Genomic DNA, 23,597 nt, shown 5'->3' with positions numbered 1-23,597 from the left:
TCAGAGAGGAGAGACAAGATCCCAAGCAGCCTCCATACCATCAGCACACGGCCCCCTGCGGGGCTTGAACTCACGAACCGTGAGATCATGACCTGGGCAGAGATCAAGAGTCGGATGCTTAACCGACTGTGCCACCCAGGCGCCCTTCCGTAAATGATTTTTTAAGTTTATTTATTTATTTTGAGAGAGAGTGCACCCAGTAGGGGCAGAGAGAAAAGGAGAGAGAGAAAATTCCTAAGCAGTCTCCGCACTGTCGGCACGGAGCCCGATGCGGGGCTTGAACTCACAAAACTGTGAGATCATGACCAGCTCAAATCAAGAGTCGGATGCTCAACCGAATGAGCCACCCGAGCGCCCCAATAAATGATTTTTTAAAAGTGCAGACGCAGCTTCTGAACAAATCTCCTAGGACCCTTCCCCCCAACCAGACTAGGAACCTGGAAGCCGCCCCCGGTGAGGCCCGGGGGGACAGGGAAGCAGCCAGGTGGGGCCCCTTCCCTCACACCCTTCCTCTGCCCCTGTAGCAGCCGGGACCATGGAGATCGTGTACGTGTATGTCAAGAAGCGAAGCGAGTTCGGGAAGCAATGCAACTTCTCCGACCGCCAGGCCGAGCTGAACATCAACATCCCGCCCAACCCGGAGCTGGCCGAGCAGTTCGTGGAGCGGAACCCCGTGGACACGGGCATCCAGTGCTCCACCAGCATGTCAGAACATGAGGTGGGTCCCTGGCCCCGGGGCCTGGGCCAGCGAAGGTGGGGTCTGGCAGGGTGGCCAGTCAGGGTGGTCAGTGGGACTGGGTGGCTCCATCTGGGTGACTGGAAGCCAGTTAGAATGGCCCAGGGCGGATGCTGGAAGTATGAGGACAGAGACACCCCCACGACCCACCACGGTGCCTGGGGCGGGAAAAGACCCAGCACCAGCCGCTCCCTGGGCCAGGTGAATGGGAATCAAGACGTTCTCTCTCCCATGGGCTCTGGTCTCACCTCTAAGTCATCTTAGGCATGTGGTACAGCTGGGAGAGGTATCCTGAGGGGGCAAGGATTCAGATCGGCAGGCGCCTGCCCAGCTGGTGGAAAGGAAAGGGTGCCGTGGAAAGTTCTGGTCAGAGGGGCTGGTGATGTGATGAGAGAACTGGGCGTCACACTGCAGTCGGAGCTCCCTGCCTGTCTAGAGCCCGCGATCCGCCTTGGACTATGCCAGGCACTGCGGAGACAAAACTAGTTTGGAGGAGAGAAGAACCCGCTTTGTCATGTCCCAAATCATCTGGGTGAAAATCACACTTGATTCGGCCAAAACACGTTGCGGGAGGTTCCAATAACTCACGGTTCAAACACACTGAGTCTCTTGCTCTCCCAGGGCTAATTGCTGTCACGGGGACCGGGGCGATTTTGTCCACAGCGTGGCTGACTCAACAGGATGGCCACCGTGAAGGCCACACGCGCTGGGGTCTCTTGCCACATCTCCATCCCGGGACGACTTAGAGCTTTCGTGAGCTCTGGCTTAGAAAGGAAAAGAGGAGGGGGGGGTGACCGCTTAATGGCTTTGGGGGCTCCACTTAGGGTGATGAAAAAGTTCTGGAACTAGACAGTGTTGGTGGTTGCCTAACAGTATGAATTGTCCTTCATGCCACAGAATCATACATTTTTAAATGGTTAAAATTGGGGGGCGCCTGGGTGGCTCTGTCGGTTAAGCGTCCGACTTCGGCTCAGGTCGTGATCTCACAGCTCGTGAGTTCAAGCCCCACGTCGGGCTCTGTGCTGACAGCTCAGAGCCTGGAGCCTGCTTGGGATTCTGTGTCTCCCTCTCTCTCTGCCCCTCCTCTGCTCATGCTCTGTCTCTGTCTCAAAAATAAATAAACATTAAAAAAAAATTTTTAATGGTTAAAATGGGAGTTTTTATATTGTATGTCTTTTACCACAATCTTTTATTTTATTTATTTTAATTTTTTTAACGTTTATTTATTTTTGAGATAGAGAGAGAGACAGAGCATGAACAGGGGAAGAGCAGAAAGAGAGGGAGACACAGAATCCGAAGCAGGCTCCAGGCTCTGAGATGTCAGCACAGAGCCCGACGCGGGGCTTGAACTCACGGACCGCGAGGTCATGACCTGAGCCGAAGTCGGACGCTTAACCGACTGAGCCACCCAGGCGCCCCTACCACAATCTTTTAAATGGGGGAACAAATGGAAAGGAAGCAAAGTGGCAAGTTTAAGGGGTAAAAGTCCATCTGCACATACTATCCTCCCTACTACCGAGAACGGGCAAAGTAATCCCCAACTTTTCATCATTTCTGTGTTTCGAATCCTATGACATTGCACATGGTAAGGCAGAGCGGGACTAGTCACTTCTTTTTCTTTGGGATCGCACAGAATGGCCCACGGGGGTGGGGGTGGGGGGCTCCTCTGGTGCATTAGGGTTTCGATAAAGTCAGAACTGGATTTTCCACGGCCAGAGGCATCAGCTTCGAAGCTGCTAGCTCCACAGGGTGGCACTTCCGTGGCTACCCGGGACCCCCCCGAGGACCACAAAGTTCCTTGCCGGAACCTGAAAGTGGCTTTGGCCAGGGGCACCTCGCTGATCCCTCCCTGTGTGCTCAGGGCCCATGAGCAGGCAGCCCCAGGATCCTGGTTTGGGGACATGGCCTAATGTTTACACCCGGGGCAGGCAGATATCTTCTCACCTGGGGCTTTGTGTAGGTCAACACGGAGCGGTTTGAGATGGAGTCCCGGGGGATTAACCACGTGGAGGGGGGCTGGCCCAAGGATGTGAACCCCCTGGAGCTGGAGCAGACGATCCGGTTCCGGAAGAAGGTGGAGAAGGACGAGAACTACATCAACGCCATCACGCAGCTTGGCTCGGTAAGGCTTGCATCACTGCGGTGCCCCACCTGCCTGGCCCCGGGGTTCCGCTCCTGCCGCTACCCGGACGAACATCGCTAGGTACCTTAAGGAACCTTCTGTCTGGGAGCAGGCAGACCAGTCCACAACAACAGACCAGAGGGGAAGATGGGAAGGTACCAGGGCTGAACAGGCTTGAGGAGGAGTCTGACAGGTGCTCCCCTTGAGCAAGAAGGACTCCAAAGAACCCCACCCAGGAGCTGCGTGCCAGCAGGGATCATTCATTCATTCGGCACGTTTGGACTGAGCCTGTAGTCTCTGCCAGGCACAGGAGAGATGGCAAAAAATAAAATTCACATGCACCCTGCCCCAAAGAGTTTATCATAATCCATTGGAGGTCAGAGACAAATACAGAGATATCACCGTGTAATGTAGAAAGACATGCTATGAGGGATGACTCTTGCCATTTTGCTCCGTAAAGAGGGAGATTCAATTTCCCGCTGAAGGGATCAGGGAAGGCTTCCTGGAAGAGGAGACACCTGAGCTTGAGGTTTTTCCTTGGTGGACATCTGGAAAAATGGAGAGGGCCTTCTGGGTGGCGGAAGCAGAAGATTGGTGCTGTATATGGAGCGATTACCAGTTCTGTGCGACTGGAGGCGTGTTTCTTCACCTTTTTTTCATTGTTGTCCCCCAACGAGTCTTTTCATGTTTTTCCTAACTGCCTCCCCCATGAAATTTTAATACCATTGGCATATTTCTTTATGTACTATATGTATATCTGTGCTTTATGCATGAAAAGTAATATTTCACCCTCCAAGACCAATTTTCCCTTGGAAGCAATGCTGCCCCCACTGAAAATGCAACGGGCTGGAAGGTTGGGAAAGACCATTAGATATTTCTTGCCATCTCAGCCTGGTCAGGCTGCAGGTACCTCTCTTTCCTGCTAAGAACTCCTGATGTTTTCTCCTCAGATCATGGAGCACTGCATCAAGCAGAATAATGCCATTGACATCTACCAGGAGTATTTTGATGACGAGGATGCGGTGGAGGTGACAGATGAGGCCCCTTCAGCTAAAACCATCAATGTTTTAAGGTACCTCCCTAGCTAGGCAGGTGTCGGGACGCTCTCTGCCACCCCTGTGGCTGTGTGCTTCCCAAGGTCACTCTCTGCCGATCACTCCATGCCGTGGGTGCAATGCCCTCTGTGCTCTGAGCTTTGTAGGGAGCAGAGCAACAGAGCACCCAGCAACCAACTGGTCCCCACCCTGGGGGCGGGTCTGGTTGATGGAAAGAGAGGACAGAGTCCAGGGAAAGACTAAGCGAATTTGCAAAGCCGTGTGCAAGCCGGGTTGAGTCACGCAGGGCACAATGAGTCCAAAGTATGGACCATCAGTGACCCGGCAGCACTGTGGGCACACAGGACCCTCATCCCACACTCGTGGGAGTGTACCTGGTGATGACCTCCAAGGACAGAAGCTTGACAACAGGACTCGATCCCACAGATACATGTGTGTGAAGTCACCGTGTGTGTGGACGCTCACTGCAGCAGAAGGCACTCTAGCCAGAGGCTGGAACCAAGCTAAGCCCATCGGTAGGGGAGTGCTTCTAGCAATTCTGACACGCCTACCCGGGGGATAGCACGCACATGTCAGGATGAAGGAGGCAGCATGCTGGGGAGTGTTTCCAAGATTTACTTTGTGAAGCAAAACAAGCAAGGTGCAGAACAGCGTGTAGCGTAGCACTATTTTTTTTGTTTGTTTGTTTAAAATACGTTTATATACCTGTGATTTTGGAAGGGACTAGTCTCAAATGCCAACTCTGGGGGGATTCCTTTTGCTACCATGGCTCACTGAGGGTCCTGGGAAGTACTTGACCCAGTCCCAGCACAACTAGGAAGGACTCTTTTGTGATCCATGGCTGAGTTGTGGTGTGCAGAGTAGGAGCAAGCACTTCTGGGAGAGGGGCCAGGGGGGAGGGGCGAGGGCTGTCCTCCCTGCTGCCCCAGCCCTACTGGGGTCTGACCTCACATATGGATACCTTAGCAGGATGATGGATTAGAAATCATCTCACAGGGGTGCCTGGGTGGCTCGGTCGGTTAAGCGTCTCTTGATTTCAGCTCAGGTCATGATCTCATGGTGGTGAGATCTGGCCCAACGTTGGGCTCTGTGCTGAGCCTGGAGCCTGCTTGGGATTCTCTCTCCCCCTCTCTCTGCCCCTCCCCTGCGTGTGTGCATGTGCTCTCTCAAAATAAATAAACACTTAAAAAAGAAAAAGAAATTATCCCATTCAACCTGTATGTTTGACAGATGAGGGGACTGACTTCAGGGAGGGGCGGGTGCCCAGGGCACACGGGAGGGGGAAGGGGTGACCCAACCAGGGACGGAACTAAGGTCTCCTGGATCCCAGCCTTCTAACCGTGCTCCTGGGGAGGAGTGAAGTGGAGAAATCACAGGGCAAGAAGGTTATCTTGCTTTCCACTTTCCTTCATCCCTTCTGATTACTTCATGGGCAAAGTCTCAGTTTGGGCCATTAAGTGCTTAATTCTTTTTTACTTCTTGCTCATTCTCCTTCCTCCCCTCTTTTTTTGAAGTAAGAGTTGATGTTTCAGAGCAGTTTTAGGCCCACAGCGAAACTGATCAGAAAGTACAGAGAGTTCCCACACGCCCCCTCCGCCCCCAGCCCACACAGCCTTCCTGACTATCAACACTCTGCCCCAGGGTGGGGCCTTTGTCACCATCAGGAACCAGCATTCTGGTACTGTCTTAGTACCATAACTTGGGTAGTTTATAATCAACAGAAGCTTACTGCTCACAGTTCTGGAGGCTGGAAGTCCCAGATCAAGGTGGTTGGGTTCTGTGTCTGGTGAAGACCAACTTCCTGGTTTATAGGCGGCCATTTTTTCACTGCCGGAAGTCACATGGCAGAAGGGGTGAGAGGGCTCTCTGGAGCCCCTTTATCGAGGACTAATCACTTCCCACAGCCACCCCCCTAACACCATCACATTGGACATTAGGTTTCAACATATGAATCTGGGGGACACAACAGTCAACCTGTGGCACCCCAAAGTCCATTGTTTCCATTAGGGCTCACTCTTTGTGTTGCATACTCTGTGGGGTGTTTTTTTTTTTTTAATTTTTTCAATATTTGTTTATTTTTGAGACAGAGAGAGAAACAGAGCACAGCCGGGGAGGGACAGAGAGAGAGAGGGAGACATAGAATCTGAAGCAGGCTCCGTGCTGTCAACCCAGAGCCGACGCGGGGCTCGAACCCACGAACCGTGAGATCATGACCTGAGCCAAAGTCGAACGCTTAACCGACTGAGCCACTCAGGCGCCCCACTCAGTCGGTTTTGCATCGTATAGAATAGTTTCACTGCTCTAAAATCCCATGTTCCTTTTAGTCATCCCTCCCTACCCCCAAGCCCTTGGCTAATGCTTGATCTTTTTACTGTCTCCATGGTTTTGCCTTTTCCAGAATGTCACATAGTTGGAATCATACAGTATGTAGCCTTTTACCAACTGGTTGCCTTCACTTAGTGACGTGCATTATGTTTCCACTGTGTCTTTTCATGGCTTGATAGCTTGTTTCTTTTTAATGCTGAATAATATTCCCCTGTCTGGATGGACCACAGCTTATCTATCCATCCACTTCCTGAAAGATGTCTTCGTTGGTTCCAAGTCTGGGCAGCTATGAACAAAGCTGCTGGAAACATTCACCTGCAATGTTTTGTTAGACAAAAGTTGTCAACTCTTTTGGGCAAATACCAAGGAGGAGGATTGCTGGATTCTCCTCTTCCCCTTTCGTTGTAATAGCAATGGGAAATCAGGCCTCAGGCTCAAAACTTTCAGCAAGTGGAAATATCGGACTGGAATTTGATATTTTGTTCCCACTGGTTTAGTTTTTATTATTACCTTCTATTTATGGCTGGTGAGATCCGGGTTTGGATTAAGGGCTCTTCTAAACTTTGTTCTTAAAAATAAATTTCTCCGAGTGAATGTGATTGCTTAAATACGTTTGAATTTTTTAGACATATAACTGAGTAAATAAGAGGTGTGGGGAGCCTTCCATGCCAGTGTTCTGCCCTCTCCTGTAAAGGGATCCCCAGGAAATCAAGCGGTCAGCCACGCACCTCTCCTGGCACCCTGATGGCAACAGAAAGTTGGCAGTGGCATATTCTTGCTTGAATTTTCAACGTGCGCCCGAGGGCATGAGCCATGAATCGTACATCTGGGACCTGGGTGAGAAGCAGAAGGGTCCGGGGGTCCAGGAAAACTGAGGGGGCAGGGCAGAGGCCAGCAAAGCACAAGAGTGGAAGGTAGAAGCCACAGGCAGGGGACTCTCACAGGGCCGGTCCCTTCTAGGGAGGGACCAGGGGCCCCAGGAAGCTGCCCATCCCTTCCTTGTCTGGGTTCAGGAGCAGCCAAACCAGAGCCATATTAGAAGCAGGAAACTCCCTTCATTTCCAGATCCTTGATCAGGGCATTCAAGACCAAACCCCATGGAATCCCAGTCCCAGACTCCACAGACTCAGATAGAGTCCCCAGCGGACTGAGAAGGGGACTCACCTCTGTCCCACTTTCCTGGCATTGGTCCTTAATTCATGGCCAGTAGGGGCAATGCGTCCACTTGGGAGCAGGGACCGTTGTTGACAGAAGCACTCACTCTAAGGGCACGAGCCTTGTCAGGTGGCCAGCGATGGTGGACGATACACTTTAGGACATCCCGTCACTGTGGCCATTGTGAAAATAAACGTTAGCCGTTATTAGTAGGTGTGAGTGCCAAGCTCAGAACTGAGCACATTATGCTTTTGAACAGCCCTAGGGGGCAAGGGGGGGTGGACTCCTTCATTAGCCCCACTATACAGACAAAGAAACTGGTTTGGAGAAGTCAGGGAGAGTTGGATTTATGGAAAAGCCTTGGGGTCAAAACCCGGTTTCCTACCGAATCTCCAAAACGGGTGCGCGTGCACACGCACACACACACGCTGCTGATTACCAAAAATAAAACCACTAAAAGAGCCCCTAGGGCCAAGAGTGCCAGATTCTGGCCCCCAGGACCTAGAGGTTGCAGCCTGGAGAAAGACAGGAGGGACTTCCAGACATCCCCCTACCATCACCCATCTCAGGAAGGGTTAAACTGTTTGACCCCGTTCTTTTCTTTCCAGACTTGGCGGGATCAATTTGTTTGTTTGTTTCATAGAAAATCCCAACAAGCCTGAAATCGTCCTGAAACCATCATCACCTCTTGTCACCTTGGAGTACAACCCCAAAGATTCCCACGTGCTTCTGGGAGGCTGCTACAACGGGCAGCTGGGTAAGGAGGGACCCAGGTGCTTAACCAGGAGCAAGCCCAGCCCCCCGCTGCTGTCTGCCAGGGCCCAAGTACCTGGCCGGGCTTCCCAGGGAGCACTGAGTGAGGTGGGGACTTCCCACAGAAGATGAACTCCAGACATCTGGGTAGTCAGGTTTTGCTGATAGCTCAGCAGTGTCTCCAATTGTAACAGTTCAAGTAAGTCTAAGACCAGTTCAGAATAACAAGTTTTAAGAAAACTACAGGTCAAGGGATGCCTGGGTGGCTCAGTCGGTTAAGGGTCCGACTTCAGCTCAGGTCATGATTTTGTGACCGACTTCAGCTCAGGTCACAGGTTTGTGATTTCAAGCCCCGCATCGGGCTCTGTGCTGACAGTTCGGAGCCTGGAGCCTGCTTCCGATTCTGTGTCTCCCTCTCTCTCTGCCCCTCCCCCACTCATGCTCTGTCTTTGTCTCTCTCAAAAATAAACATTAAAAAAATTAAAAAAAAAAGAGATCCTGATGTAATAAGAAAAGAATGAAAAAAAAACCACAATGATTTAAAGTCTTTGTCTAGTAAGTCCAACAGCTGGGCTCCCTTGGAGACAGTCTCTATTTATTGCCTTTTTTCCTGTGTATAGGCCACACTTCCTCATTTCGTTGTATATCTTGTAACTTTTTTGTTGAAAATTTCTCTCTTTACACAATATAAAGTGACAGTTTTGGAAATCAGGTACTTGTACCACTGTAGGCTTTGTGTTCGTTGCTATTTGCTGCTGTTTGTTTCTTCAGTGAATTGTCTGATCTAATTCTGTGAAGTCTGCATTCTATCATGCGTGCCCGCCATGCTCTCTGCTTGGTTAGCTTAGTGGCGGGACAGAGATTTCCTCAAGCACCTGCAGGCAACCAGTGTTTGCCAAGTGCCTCTGTGTGCTTGTTTGAGCATGGCCGCGACACTCCGCGGGGCAGCTGCCGGCCCCACCCGTGCCTCTGCACAAAGCCTCAGGGTCAGCAGAGGTGACAGCTTAGGGCCTCCTCAGTTCTTTCCTGAGCGAGTGCACAGCTCTGGGCATGCACACAGCCCTACCCGGGCATGTGGCCTTCCAGATCTCCAGGCAAATGGTGGAGCTTTTCAAAGCCCCAGTGGACATCCCAATGGACACCTTGTTCTCCAAGCCTGTCCTTTTTTTTTTTTTTTTTTTTTAGTTTACTTATTTGTTTTGAAAGAGAGAGAGTGAGTACAGGGGAGGGGCAGAGAGAGAGGGAGAATCCCAAGCAGGCTCCACATTGCCAGTACGGAGCTTGACACAGGGCTCAAACCCACGAACCGTAAGATCATGACCTGAGCTGAAGCTAAGAGTCAGACGCTCAACCAACCAGCCACCCAGGTGCCCCTCCGGGCTTGCCTTTTTAAGCCTTTTGGATAGTTTGCTGTTACCTACCACTTCAGGAAACTGCAAAGTTAATCAATTGCCTACAATTATTATTTTCAACAGTTGCCTCTTTTTTTTCCCACGGAGCAAGCTCTAAGTCAGGTTAAATACAGATAACTTGCAGGGGGTGGGGAGGGACATGGTCATCCAGGGATCCACCGGACAGTTCATAGAGTCACGTTCTTTGGTTGGAAGACTGTGAATGAACCTCAGCCGGATTACCCCTCCTGCTGCTGTGAGGCAGCCAGTTTTCACCGGGAAGGCAGAATGTTATTTTTCAAGGCTACCGTGGGACTCAGAGAGTGTGGGGTCTTAACTAGGGCAAGTTAAAAATGCCACAAAACTCAGTGTCCTTACCGATTTTCAGCTGGTTCTCCTGAACAAGCATTCTCTGGATGGCTGCAAGCCTTTGACTAAGTTGTCCTGAAAAAGTTGACTCACTTTGTTGCCCGTTTTCTCATTGCTTTTATGGAGAAGATTTTCAGAGGCCCTTGCTCGGCTGATTTTGCTGATGGAACACCTAGAAAACCGGGATTTGGATCCCTAGGGAGCTTGGAAGGAAACTGCCCCCATGGGCCCTGTCTGCCTGCCTGCCTGCCACATTGGCCCCCAAGCAGTGGACGCTCAGCCTAACTGCATCCCAGGCCTGACTTGACCTTGGGCATGAAAAGAGCCCCCTCCCATCTTACCCTCGCATGTTGTTTTATTTACCTTTATTCCTCCCAGAGTAGGAGCTGGATGGCTGGGAAACTTCTTAGACACTCTTCTGAAGCCTCTGACCCCCCTCTCAGACCTGCCATCTCCTCCCTGGGAATAGATGTGGGCTCCCACACATCTCCCTGCCAAATTACCTGGGTGCCAGGGCTCTAGAAGACTGGAGCCGAGCCACTGTGCCATGATTTATTCAGGAGGCTTCCCTCGCTCATTATTCATAATCCCTTTCAGGGTTCTTCGTGCCAGCTCAGAGCAGCTGGGCTCCGGGGCTGTGCCACCTTTGAGAGGGGCTGCCAGGGGGCCCACCCCCAAGCGCTGCTCTGTCCCTAGCCGAGCAAACTTGGCCAAGAAAGCTCATCTCTGGGCCAGTCCTGTCCAGGGGCAAAGGTCTCGGACTTGGAGTCCATAAATCAAAACTTATGGATTGAGTTATTTTGTTGCTCTCTTACAAAACTAGCTTCTCCGGGGCGCCTGGGTGGCTCAGTTGGTTAAGTATCCAACTCTTGATTTTGGCTCAGGTCATGATCTCACAGTTGTGAGTTTGAGCCCTGCATCGGGCTCTGCACTGACAGTGCAGAGCCTGCTTGGGATTCTTTCTCCCCATCTCTGTCTGCTCCTCCCCTGCTCTCTCTCTCTCTCTCCCCACCCCCAAATAAAAAATCTGCCAGGACAAAAACGAGAGAAGCTTCAAGGCTTTCTTGGTAAAGCAGAAGAAGTGAAGCCCTTGTAACAGATCTGAATAAAGGGTCTGTGATCTGCATTCCCATCCAGGGCAGCCAAAGTGCAGAGGGTAAAAGGGAGTTTATGTAGCAGAAGAGATTTGCTGCAGTGTTTTTACCTTTTACTTTTTACTTTTTACTTTCAGGAACCTTTCTTTGGGGGTGGAGACACTCTTCTCTCTGGCCGCTCCCCCCCCCCCCCCCAACTGCCATCCCAGGCTTCTCCTCAGTCTGTGATCCTTCTCACTCCTTCCAAGAAGCTCCCCCTGACCACCCTCACGTGTTCCCCACCAGGAAAATCACAGCAGGTCCCCCTTCCTGCCTCTCAGGGACAGGGATGGTCGTATTTCCAGTGGCTTCCCGAGGTAGTGTGGTGCTCAACACATGGTAGGAACTCAATGGAATGAGTGAAGCTTGCACTCTGGGAGTCTTTCCGTAGAGATTGTGTGGGAACTTCAGGGGTTGGGAGGAAACTCAGGCAGATTAGGACCGAACCCTGCTTCTGAAAAAAAAAAAGAAAACAAAAAAAAAAAAATACATACCTGCCAAACCAAGAGAAGCAGCATCCCTCCATCCCCTGCTTCCTGCGCAGAGCAAGAAGCCTGGGCTTCCGTTCACCTTGCCCTCACCCTTCTCCCTGCCAGCCTGTTGGGACACCCGGAAGGGCAGCCTGGTGGCGGAGCTGTCCACTATTGAGTTCAGCCATCGAGACCCCGTGTACGGCAGCATCTGGCTACAGTCGAAGACGGGCACTGAGTGCTTCTCAGCATCCACGGACGGGCAGGTAGCCAGCCGGCCACAGTGTGGGGAGCAGTGATACTTCCCCAGTTCCCCTCCAGAAGCCCCTTGGGGAGCGTTTCCTTTTGCATTTTATTTTTAAATTGAAGAGTAGGTAATACATGCACATGGAACAAAGTCCAGAAGGCAAAAAGGGCAGACGGGGAAATGCCTTCCTCCCACCTCTGCCCACAAACCTCCCGGCCCCCCTCCCTGTAGGCACCCACCTTCATCTGTTTCTCACGGCCGCCTTCAGGGACCGCCGCTGGAGACAGGAGCAAATACATCTGTCTTCCTCACTCTTTCTGCACACCTCGTGCATTGGTCTGCACTTGACGTTTTTCATTTAGTGTATCTTGAAGATGATGTCATATTTCACAAAGCACTGCCTCGTGCCTGTTAGGAACTGCATTAGGTATGCCAAAGTTTATTTCAGTGGATTTTAATGTCATGATTGTGTAGCAGAGTGTGTTTGTATCTAAGTTTTTGCACACATGTGAAGATACATCTCCAATGTACAGTGGGACTTCTTGATCAAAGCATATGGGCATTTATAATGTTTCTATATATTACCATATTGTGGGAGGCTTTAAGAATTCAGATTCCAGGGGGCACCTGGGTGGCTGTCTGTTAAGCATCTGACTCTTAATTTCGGCTCAGGTCATGATCTCACAGTTCATGGGGTCGAGCCCCTGCATCTGACTCCACTATGACAATGCAGAACCTGCTTGAGATTCTCTCTCTCCCTCTCTCTGTGCCCCTCCCCCACTCCCCCACTCTCTCCCTCTTTCAAAATAAGTAAATTAAAAAAAAAAAAAGATTTCAGATTCTAGAGCCCACGTCTGGCAATTTTGAGGCAGTAGGTCTGGGGTGAGGCCCCAGCATCTGGATTTTATGAAGCTTGCCCATGACCCTGATGAGCGGCCAGGTTTGGGACTGTGGGGCCAGAGCAGTGGTTCTCCAAGTGTGTTTGTCCTAAGGATCGCTGGTCATCTCTAACACACACCCCTTTGGCCCCAGTGATTGGCCCCAGGAAGGTAGGGAAGTCAAAAGCTAGGAGAATCAAGGGACTTCCGTTCTCAAAGTTGCCCCGCCCTCCCATTAGGTCATGTGGTGGGATATCCGAAAGATGAGCGAGCCCACCGAGGTGGTGATCCTGGACATTGCCAGAAAGGAGCAGTTGGAGAATGCCTTGGGGGCTATCTCCCTGGAGTTCGAGTCTACTTTGGTGAGTGTTCCCTGCTCTCCCTTCCCCGACTTCCAATGCTGGGGCAGCCAGAGCCGGGTGGAGCCAGCGTCTACCACGTGCACCCAACAGCGGCATGGAGGCCCTCCCTCCTGTGGTCGTCGGGCTTGTGTGTGGTCTTTCCAGGAACTTTCCAGCAGGGGGCAGCAGAGCTTCTCGAGGAAGGAAGCCAATCCTCATTCACACAAAGTTACTGCTTGGGTAGCAGCTGTGCTGAACAGAAGGCAAGCTTTCGCAGAGGACAGGATTCCAGAAGGTCCCCATTCTGTAGGAAGAGCCCCGCCCAGGACCAACATGGAGAGCCCAGGCCCTGCCCCTGCCTAGTGTGGGTCGCTTCACAGTCTGAGGGGAAGGAAGAGGTGTTGGAGAGGGAAATGAGGTCAGAGGAGGCTCCTTGGAAAACCAGAGCACAGGCACAATTAGAGCATCTAGCAATGGGAAGGAATGGTAAAGAAAGATCAAAGTTGAGCAGTAACATGAAGGTGTCAAAGGATGGAAGCTTCTAGAAGCAGCAAATGAGGATTCCCACCAAAGCAAGAAAACAACTTTCCCAGATGACTCTTGGCTTGGGCTTGTTCCTGGCTTATGTGTCACCGAAGCCCAGGTCTGGCTCCCCCTTGGGATCATCTCTTGTTTGTTTTCAGGTCATGTGACATCATTCCCAGGCTCTTGGGAGCTGGAGATGCTCTGGCCTCACCCCTGCCCTGGGAGCCCTCACCCAAGGCTGAGGAAGGAATGCTGGGGAAGTCAGGTGGAAGACAATTTAACTGACCCCCAACGCTGGGCATGAGAGTCAGTGTGGGGCGGATGCAGAAAAGCATTCTGTCCTGAAATCAGGGACTTCTAGAGCAAGTGCCTGATGTAATGACAATACCACCAGTAGTCCCCCAGCTCTCCCATGCCTGTCACTGAGCACACTCTGTGTGCCGGACACTTGTAACTCCCTCCAGTGATGAGCTTGCGTAATCGCCCACGACCATCTTGTACCATAATGTTATTGTCCCTCCTTTCCAGACAAACAAATGAGCCTTAGTGTGGTAAGTCATACGCTCTAGGACACGGTGCAACTGGGGCTCAAACCCAGGGCTCTGACTCAAGGTCCAGGCTCACCATTCCAACCCCACCAAGAAGTCCAAGGGTGGAGGCATGGCAGGCCATCTGGATCTGGGTACTTCTCTCCATCACTAGCTTGCAGGAGCCTTGCGTTTTACTTCCTTACTCGCTTTTCTGGGCCTTTCGAGCTGTGTCTCTTCACATTCCATTTCTCCTCTCCTGGCCCCTCTACTTTCCATCTCTACTCTTCTGGTATTCATCCTTCCGTGACTGGTTTATTTCATTGAGCGTCATGTCCTCAAGGTTCACCCACATTGTTGTGTGTGTCCGAATGTTCTTCATTTTAAAGCTGTGAATTTCCTTCCTTTTTATTCCACTGTAGGTATAGACCACATTTTGTCAATCCATCCATGTCACTTGGGTTGGGACACTCGAGTTGCTTTTTACCTCTTAGCTGCTGTGAATAAAGGTGGGATGAATATGGGTATGCAGTATAGCCCAGTTTCTCAGGAAGTAACTGAAGGCTGGGGGAGGGGACTTTTTAGACTCCTGTTTTACATTATTCATTCAATCATTCACGTTTTCCATAAACAGACATTCGGGATCTTTATGGCAAAGTGCCTAGTGGACACAATGATGCTACGTGAAGAGGTGTGTATCACGTAGCTGCTGATGAGTTTCTCCAAGGTCTAGAAGAGTCGAGAGGGCTTCATTAAACATGGCGCCCTTGAGCAGGTTCTAACAGAGGATGGGGTCTGATGAAGCCAGGAAGGGCAAGGCCAGCTCCTTAGGAGGGGCTGGGCAACAGCCTGAGCATAAGCTTACACGAAGGTCCCTTCCAGCACCTTTAGACGCATCCAATCTGACTCCAGAAGGCTGCTAACCATGACAATAAACCCTGAGTTGACGTTTCATGGAACCTTTCACTCCTGTGTCACCCCTTCCACAGCCAACCAAGTTCATGGTGGGCACCGAGCAGGGCATTGTCATCTCCTGCAACCGCAAGGCCAAAACGTCAGCCGAGAAGATTGTGTGCACCTTCTCAGGCCACCATGGCCCCATCTATGCCCTCCAGAGAAATCCATTCTACCCTAAGAACTTCCTGACTGTGGGCGACTGGACCGCCCGCATCTGGTCAGAAGACAGCCGGGAGTCGTCCATCATGTGGACCAAGTAAGAGGGAGGTTGGGGCTGGAGGGGAATGTAGGAGGGTGGGAGGGACAGAGGGAGCCAGCCCAGGAGTGCCCTGAGCCTCTACGTGTCCACCCAGAACACCCCTCCATGCACACCTGAGCCTAATCCAGCCACTTCATAAAGGAATGTGCTTCAAACAGCCTGTGTTAGTCATAATAACAGCCTTGGGTGTTTTCATGACCCTCAAGCCCACCCTACAAGTAGGTAGCAATACTCCTCTTGTCCCTCATTGTGTGTGTTAGGGGACAGAGCCATGGGGAGGCAAAGCCACTTGCTTCTGTTCTCCCGGCTGGTAAGGAGTTGAGGTGGGGTTTGAACCCAGGAAGCTTGGACTGAGAATCTGGGCACCTCATCAGGACAGCTTGGTGGGTCTCCCCTCATGCAAGGCTGGGCACATAGGAGCAGAGAGGGACACAGCTGTGAGCACTGTAGTTGGATCGGAGAAGCTTGTGGGCTTTCCCAGTCTGCCCGGAGGAGAGGCCAAGGGGGGGCCATGAGATTGAGCCCCTCAGGGTGGTCTCACTGCCCCTGGGTGAGCCAGGGAGTGCCACATCCACAGAGATGCTGCAATGCAGGCAGAGCCAAGAGACCGGAGCAGAGGCATCAGGTGGGGGACTGGTGCCCTCTCAGCTTTCCTGTGTGACAATCTGGGGTTCCTTTCTAGCTCACGCTATCACAGTCTCTGCAGTGCTGGTGTCGCTGTGGACCCTAATGAGCATGTTCTATTCTAGTGGCTCCCCAATCTGGTTGCATCAAGATCTCCTGGGAAGATTTATTAAAAATATACATATATATATATATATATGTATATATATATATGCACACACATACATATTCAACCATTTTGTTGAGGTGTCATTGACACAGAAAAGGCTGTACATCCTTAATGCCTACAGCTCTGTGAGTTTGGGGCTAAGTTACACCTGTGAAACCATCACCACCATCAAAGCCATAAACATATCCATCACCTTTCTCCTACCTCCTTGATTGTAATTATTCTTGTGGTGGGGGGGTGGGGGCAGGGGTCACTTCACTTGAGATCTACTCTCTTAGCAAATTTTACTATTTGGTCTAGTATCGTTAGCTAGAGGCACTATGTTGCATGCTAGATCTCCAGAACTGACCCATGTTGCATAAATGAAAGTTTGTACCCTTCGACCATCACCTTCCTGTTTCCCCCCCTCACCCCCGCCCCAGCCCCTGGCAACCACTGTTCCAGTCTCTGCTGCTGTGAGTTTGACTTTTTTTTTAGATTCCGCATATACGTGAGATCACGCAGGCTTTCTGTGTCTGGCTTACTTCGCTTAGCAGAATGTCCTCCTGGTCCATCCACGTTGTTGCAAATGAAAGGATTTCCTTTTTTAAGGCTGAATAATATTTCATTGAATATATACCCCATTTGCTTTATTTGCTCATCTGCTGACGGACGTTTAGGTTGTTTCCATATCTTGGCTGTCGTCAATAACGCTGCAGTGCGCATGAGGGTGCAGATATCTCTTTGAGATTCTGGTTTTAGTTCCTCTGGATAAAGACCCAGAAATGCCATGACTGGACCAGATGGTAGTTCTAGTTGTAATTTTTTGAGGATCCTCCTTACTGTTTCCCACAGTGGCTGCACCAGCTTACAATCCCACCAACTGCACAATGGCTCGCTTTTCTCCACATCCTCGCCAACATTTATTATCTTTTGTCTTTTTAAGAATAGCCGCTCTAGGGGGCGCCTGGGTGGCGCAGTCGGTTAAGCGTCCGACTTCAGCCAGGTCACGATCTCGCGCTCCGTGAGTTCGAGCCCCGCGTCGGGCTCTGGGCTGATGGCTCAGAGCCTGGAGCCTGTTTCCGATTCTGTGTCTCCCTCTCTCTCTGCCCCTCCCCCGTTCATGCTCTGTCTCTCTCTGTCCCAAAAATAAATAAAAACGTTGAAAAAAAAATTAAAAAAAAAAAAAAAAAAAGAATAGCCGCTCTAGGGGCACCTGGGTGGCTCAGTTGGTTGAGCCTCCTACTTTGGCTCGGGTCATGATCTCAATGGTTCGTGAGTTCGAGCCCCATGTCTGGCTCTCTGCTGTCAGAGCCTGCTTCAGATTCTCTGTCTCCTTCTGTCTTCTTTACCCCCGCTTGCACTCTCTTTCTCTCTCTCAAAAATAAAATAAACATAAAAAAAAAAGAATAGCCACTCTAACAGGTGTGAGGAGCTATCTCCTTGGGTTCTTGATTTGCGTTTCCCTGACGATGAGTGATGTTGAGCACTTTTTCATGTACTTGTTGGTCATTGGTAGGTTTTCTTTGGAGAAACACCTGTTCAAGTCCATTGCCCATTTAAAAAAAAATTTTTAATGCCTATTTATTTTTGAGAGAGCAACAGTGTGAGAGCCAGGGAGGGTCGGAGAGAGAGAGAGAGGGAGACACAGAATCCGAAACAGGCTCCGGGCTCTGAACTGCCAGCACAGATTTTTTTTTTTATTTTTTTTAATGTTTTTTATTTATTTTTGAGACAGAGAGAGACAGAGCATGAACAGGGGAGGGGCAGAGAGAGAGGGAGACACAGAATCCAAAGGAGGCTCCAGGCTCCGAGCCGTCAGCACAGAGCCCGACTCGGGGCTCGAACTCACGAACTGTAAGATCTTGACCTGAGCCGAAGTCGGTCACTTAACCGACTGAGCCACCCAGGCGCCCCTTAAAAATTTTTTTAATCCTTCTTTATTTTTGAGAAAGAGACAGTGTGAGCCAGGGAGGGGCAGAGAAAGAGAGGGAGTCGATCACCCATTTTTTAATCGGGTTATTTGTTTTCTCACTATTGAGTTTTTTGGAATGAATTCCTTATATACTTTGTATATCTTGGATACTAACCCTTCATCACACATATGATTTGCAAATATTTTCTCCCATCCCATGGGTTGCTTTTTCTTTTATCTTCTCTTTGTAATTTTTTTGCTTTTTCAGTTTTTGACTTTGCTGTGCAGAAGCTTTTGATGTCAATGTACCCCGCTTGTTCATTTTTGCTTTTTCTCTTGTGTTTCTGGCATTATGTCTACAAAACGGCCACCAAAACCAAGGTCAAGGAGCTTTTCCCATAAAATTTCCAGGAATTTTATGTTTCGGGTCTTATGTTTAAGTCTTTCATCCATTTCAAGTTGACTTTCGTATATGGTATAAGGGTCCGATTTCATTCCTCACCACAGAAGTCTTCGAAAATCTAGATCCCCCACCGAGTAGGAAGCATAACGTTCTTCTAATGTCGATATTAGGAACTTCTAATATTCTTCCTCTGGGCATATTCTTGGGGCATATGCTTCCTTGGGCATATTCTTCTTCTGACTCCTTTCCGTGAGTCCCATTGCTGGGAGACTGGGCCCAGATCCAGCAACATGTGCCTGTCCCCTGGAGTTAGCTGTAGAGAAACTCTAGTGGCTCAGCCCCTGGGAAGGACCAGAGCCTTTAAAGTGCATATTATCAGGGCGCCTGGGTGGCTCAGTGGGTTGAGCATCCGACTTCAGCTCAGGTCATGACCTTGTGGTTCGTGAGTTTGAGCCCCGTGTCGGGCTGTGTGCTGACAGCCTGGAGCCTGCTTCCGATTCTGTGTCTCACTCCCCCTCCCCCTCTCTCACTCTCTTTCAAAAGTAAATTAACATTAAAAAAAATTTTTTTTAAATAAAGTGCATACTGCCCACGGCTGGTGGGCGAGGCTGGCATGGCTAGAAGTCAGACACGAGGAAGAACTTCTTGCCCAGCGACGAGACCCTAGAGCCCAGGGGGCCTGGATGAGCAGAGCGGCGCCTCAGCAGCCTCTCTGTGCCTCCCGACCACAGTGGGCCTTGACCGCTGGCACCCGGCTCCCCACAGGTACCACATGGCTTACCTCACCGATGGCGCCTGGAGCCCAGTGAGGCCAGCGGTTTTCTTCACCACCAGAATGGACGGGACCCTGGACATCTGGGACTTCGTGTTCAAGCAGTGTGACCCTGCCCTCAGCCTCAAGGTCACGTGTATCCCACTCCCCATGCATCCAGGCCCTTGGGCCCTGGTGGCCCAGCAGAATTACCTGGGGGAAATTGAGAAAGAAAAGAAAAGCGGAAAGCCTGGCCTCTCCTCCCAGCAGACCTATTCCTTCGGCAGCCCCGGCATGGGCTCCTGGCAGCTGACCCTTCCAGCCTACGCTCAGGCCACATCGGCATAGCTACACCCGAGCCCCGCTGGCGTGGGCCATGGAAGGGCGTGGCGTTTGGGAAGCTGCAGGATGGACGTGGGCTGGACTGAAGGGGTGAGGCGTGGCGGGTGGGGTCAGGTGTGGCGGAAGGTGAGGCCGGAGGGGGGCAAAGGGTCTTGACGGCCGATCTCAGAGCGTGAACTTCTGAACTTCGTCTTGTGAGTCAGGGGAGTCCCCGAGGGTATTCGAACACGGAGCCGGGCCAAGCGCCCCTCTCCCCAGGGGCCGGGGACTCAAGACAAGCTGCTTGGCTCCTCTCTCCAACCCAACCGCATCTGCCTGGCCCCTCCGACAGGTGTGCGACGAGGCCCTCTTCTGCCTCCGGGTGCAGGACAACGGATGCTTCATCGCCTGTGGCTCCCAGTTGGGGACGACCACGCTGCTGGAGGTCTCGAATGGGCTGTGCACCCTCCAGAAGAATGAGAAGAACACGGCTTCTTTGGTAAGTGCCCGGCGCTGACCCCGGCCCCGTGGCAGAGCAGGCCAGGCAGAGAGAGAGAAACGCGTGGGCCTTTGGGGAGGTGCCGTGGGGTCCCGAAATGAGCGCATAAGTGGGGTCAGGAGTGTCTGACTCAGCCCTGGCTTCGCCACTCGGGAGCCAAGCCGGCCTGGGCAAGTCCTGTCACCTCCGCAGGCTTCGGCTTTCCCGCTGCCCGAGTGGTTTGACTAGGTCAGTTTGTTTGGTCCCAGAGGTCACCAAGCAGGGGGCTAGGGGGGCTGGGAGGCTGAGAGTCATCGTGACGACCCCCCACCCCACCCCAGCACTGTGGGCACACCGTGGCACTGAACCCCCCAGTGCCAAGGCCCTGGGCGAGCCCCCCGGCTCTGCCCAAGGTTGTGGGCCCACCACCGAGCGGGTGCTCCCCTGGCCCAGGGCCCCACGGTGCACGGCTGTGTGGCTGTTCTGTTCCACGTCTTCTCCGTTCTGGGGACCTCTCAGGACTGGGTGACGTGGTGGCTCTGCTCCTGCCTCCTGATCTCGATGTCCAGCCCTCCTTTCTTGCCCTTGGCGCTGAGAACAGACCCCTGCCTTGTGCTGTGAGTGAAGCAAGAGCGCTAAACCCGGCCCCGTGCTGGGAGCCGGCCGCCGGCTGCCACCCTCTCCCCACGGGCCTCCCTGTCCCCGTGTACCCCAGATATTTGAGCGGGAGACCCGGCGGGAGAAGATTCTGGAGGCGAGGCACCGGGAGATGCGGCTGAAGGAGAAAGGCAAGGCGGAGGGCAGGGATGACTCCCTGAGAGAGGAGGAGCCCACCTTCCACCTGGAGGAGCTGGTCACCAAGGCCGAGGATGAGTTCTTCAACATCATCTACTCGGAGCTGAAGAAGAAAGAGACGGAAGCCATGAAGAAGACAAAGCCTGTAGGGTCCCGAACGGGGGCTCGGGTGGCCCGGGTGGGAGCCCTGGCGCCTGGGTTCCGCCTGCTCGCTGCCCTCCTGGGTGACCTTGGGCAAGTGGCCTCAGCAGATGGACCTTAACTTGTCCATCTGGCCAATGGGAGCAATTACTCCCTTCCTCCTGAGAAATCCTGAGTCTCCACGTGGACTGTAGGCTGCTTGAGGGCAGGGGCCACGCTCCACGCTTCTTGTGGCCCTCCTCCCCGCCGACACGGCCGGCACTGGGACACACGCGTGGCCAGTGCCACAAAGACCCGGGGCTGCATGAGCTGGCAGCTCAGAGTGAGCCCCGAGGCCCAGGGAGGGGGGGTTGGGCTGGGAGGTCCGAGGCACGGAGGCCGCCTGCTGACCCCACCTGGTGTCGCGGGGGTATGGTTTGTGCGGAGCTCACCCATCCGTGCTCTGCTCACCCATCCGTGCTCTCTGGCTCTAGAGCACCTTCTAGGGGTATCGCCTGGGCCGGTCGCTTCACTTCTTGGCTCCTTCATTTGCATCTGGAAAAGAAGGAGGTTGAGCTATAAAGGGGGTGCCCGGTCGCCTTCCGGGCCCTCTTCTGTACCCAGGGATAGAGGAAGAAGAAGGCATTGTTGGCGTGGGTCATGGCCTTCAGGGGCCTCCAGATGAGAGGCCAAGGGTGGCAAAGAACACCACAGCGGGGGACCTACCCCGGGAGCAAGGGCATCAACACGATTCAAGGGCGTGGGCTGGGGCGGAATGAAAACGTAAGTGCAGGGCACCTGCCCGCAAAGTCAGGCCCGCTGGCCTCCTGGGTGCCAACCTCGCAGACAGGCTGGCGGAAGACGGGCGAGCACGCGGACGGGGTGACTGGTTCCATCCCAAGACCTCTTCCCCCTCTGCCTCCCCCCTCTGGAGCCGGCCACAGGCTGTGACATTTGCCCCTCGTGTTGCATTTGGAAGCACCTGGATAGGAGGGGCCTTGTTCTCACACCATCGTCGGTGTGGCAAGGTGGGGCAGAGACCTCCCTCCGCTTACGGCGGAGACGGGACTGGAGTCCCAGCTTCCCAGCCCCCCCACCCTTGCCCTCCAGAAGGCAGTGCTGGTAGTGGCCACCTCCCACAGCGCAGTACGCCTGACAGACACCCGGCCTGGGGCTGCAAGTCCCGAAAAGCACTCCTTCCCGCTGCTTGAACACTCCAGGCGGAGAAGCTGGGCCTCAGGAGGGAGTAAGGTGCACAGAACAACCCGCTTAGCCTTAGTTTTCTGCAGTTGGCCAGAACCTCTGGGGTCAGAGCTGAGAAAGCAGTGCTGAGCCCTTACACCTGTATCTCTAACCTGGGCCACAGCCCTGAGAGGAATCGTGTCCACTTCACGGGCGAGGGGACCAAGGAGACTCAGGAGGAGCGTTAGCCCGAGGTCACCCAGGCAGCAAAGCGACCGAAGCAGGACTTGGACCCCAGCCTGCGAGATGCCCGAGGCCGTGCCCGCCGTCCACGCTCGCTGGCTCGCTCTGAGCACCCGCTAGGGCCTCAAGGCCACAGAGCCAGAAGCACAGTCTCCTGGGCCTCCACCAGTTGGCTGGTTTGGGCCTCAGGGGATCAACTTCCCAGGGTGCAGGGCGGGCCCGGCCCCACCAACGGTTCTGCACTGTCTTTCTTTGGCAGAAACAGCCGGGTCTGGAGGCAGATGAAGAGGTGGAAGGAGAGGACCTTGGTGAGGAAGAAGGCGACGGTGCCCAGGCTCCGACCTAGAAGGGGCAGGCCAGCCTTGCCCGCGGCCCCTCTCGCGCCGCACCTCCGTCTCCCATCCCCTGGCACCGCCTTGGCTTTGCACGTGGGCGCTGAGCTCACGAGGGAGGGAGGGAGGGAGGGCTGGGGGAGCAGAGGGGTCCTGACCCGACCCGACGCCCCACCGAGTGCTGGCCCCCACTACTCACTGAGCCCAGGCCCAGGGGACCTCTTGGAGGGAGGGAAGGGGCAGGGCTCGTGCCCGAGCTGGGTACCCGTCCTCTCAGCCGCCCGAGCACACCCCGACGGGCTCCACACTGCCTTTCAGCCTGGCCCTGCCTCTTCCCGTGGGTTCTGCTTCCCCGGGGTTTTTCCCGGCAGTCATTTTCCCTCAAAGCTCGCAGAGCCTCCGACGGGCTGGCCTCAGCCTCAGAAAGACCTGTGGGCGGGGAGAGGGGCTTCTCCTCCCTTCCTGACCCTCCCCTCCACACACAGCTCGGAAGGGCGGTCTGTCCACTTCTAACATGTCTCTGAGCACCGCCCCCCCCCCCCAACTCTGAGGGCAGATGGACGAATGAGTTTGCTCCTTCCTGTACGCCTGTGAGCTTTCTACTGGCTTAATTCTTAGATTAAATTAACGATAATGGTGCTATAACAGTGCTTATTGGATACCTGTGCCGAGCGCTTTCCGTGTTAGCCTCGTCCAATTCTTTTTATAAAATCCCTAGAAGGGTCTGCACTCTGATGACCCTTACTCTGCAGAGGAACAGCCTGATTCCGGGGTAAGCGTGGGGACTTGGCCGGGTCACAGAGCTAGCGCAGGGCAGAGCAGGGACAGGAATCCGGGCGGCTCAGTCCCCACCCTGCACAGCCATCGATGGTAAGCCAGGCACTTGCAGGGCCCACTGGGGGCTCCAGGAAAGGCAGTGCTCTGGAACCTTTAGGGACCATTGCCGGAAACGTCTGTAGGCAAGAGGGCACCTGCGAAGTCCCTCGACCACCGTTCCTTCTGTGCGTGTTGGATGGTCCTAACAGGGACCCAAAGTCCCCTT

General features: G+C 53.1%; 1 protein-coding gene across 1 annotated transcript; it reads left to right on the top strand.

Annotated features, from left to right (window-relative positions):
• Positions 1–535: 535 nt before the first annotated feature.
• Positions 536–22,569, top strand: DNAI2 (dynein axonemal intermediate chain 2). The gene is made up of 12 exons (XM_047081729.1): positions 536–718; positions 2,697–2,858; positions 3,809–3,930; positions 6,933–7,075; positions 8,037–8,150; positions 11,636–11,775; positions 12,874–12,996; positions 15,017–15,240; positions 19,099–19,234; positions 19,758–19,904; positions 20,599–20,823; positions 22,483–22,569. The coding sequence occupies exons 1-12, from the start codon at positions 536–538 to the stop codon at positions 22,567–22,569; spliced, it is 1,806 nt and encodes a 601-aa protein (XP_046937685.1).
• The last annotated feature ends 1,028 nt before the right edge of the window (positions 22,570–23,597 follow it).

This window comes from Lynx rufus, unplaced genomic scaffold, assembly GCF_022079265.1.
Source record: "Lynx rufus isolate CCGP_SWC_20201006 ecotype Redwood Valley unplaced genomic scaffold, mLynRuf1.p SCAF_18, whole genome shotgun sequence".
Lineage (NCBI taxonomy): Eukaryota > Metazoa > Chordata > Mammalia > Carnivora > Felidae > Lynx > Lynx rufus.
Note: the sequence above shows the minus strand (reverse complement) of the source record. Positions and strands in the feature narration are given on the sequence as shown.

What these genes read in the sequence shown, in the direction of transcription:
- DNAI2 (XM_047081729.1), top strand. Translation starts at nt 536, where the DNA reads ATGGAGATCGTGTACGTGTATGTCAAGAAGCGAAGCGAGTTCGGGAAG. An exon ending in CAGCATCCACGGACGGGCAG is followed by an intron (nt 11,776 to 12,873) that starts GTAGCCAGCCGG and finishes CCCTCCCATTAG; the next exon opens with GTCATGTGGTGGGATATCCG. An exon ending in CCATGAAGAAGACAAAGCCT is followed by an intron (nt 20,824 to 22,482) that starts GTAGGGTCCCGA and finishes TTTCTTTGGCAG; the next exon opens with AAACAGCCGGGTCTGGAGGC.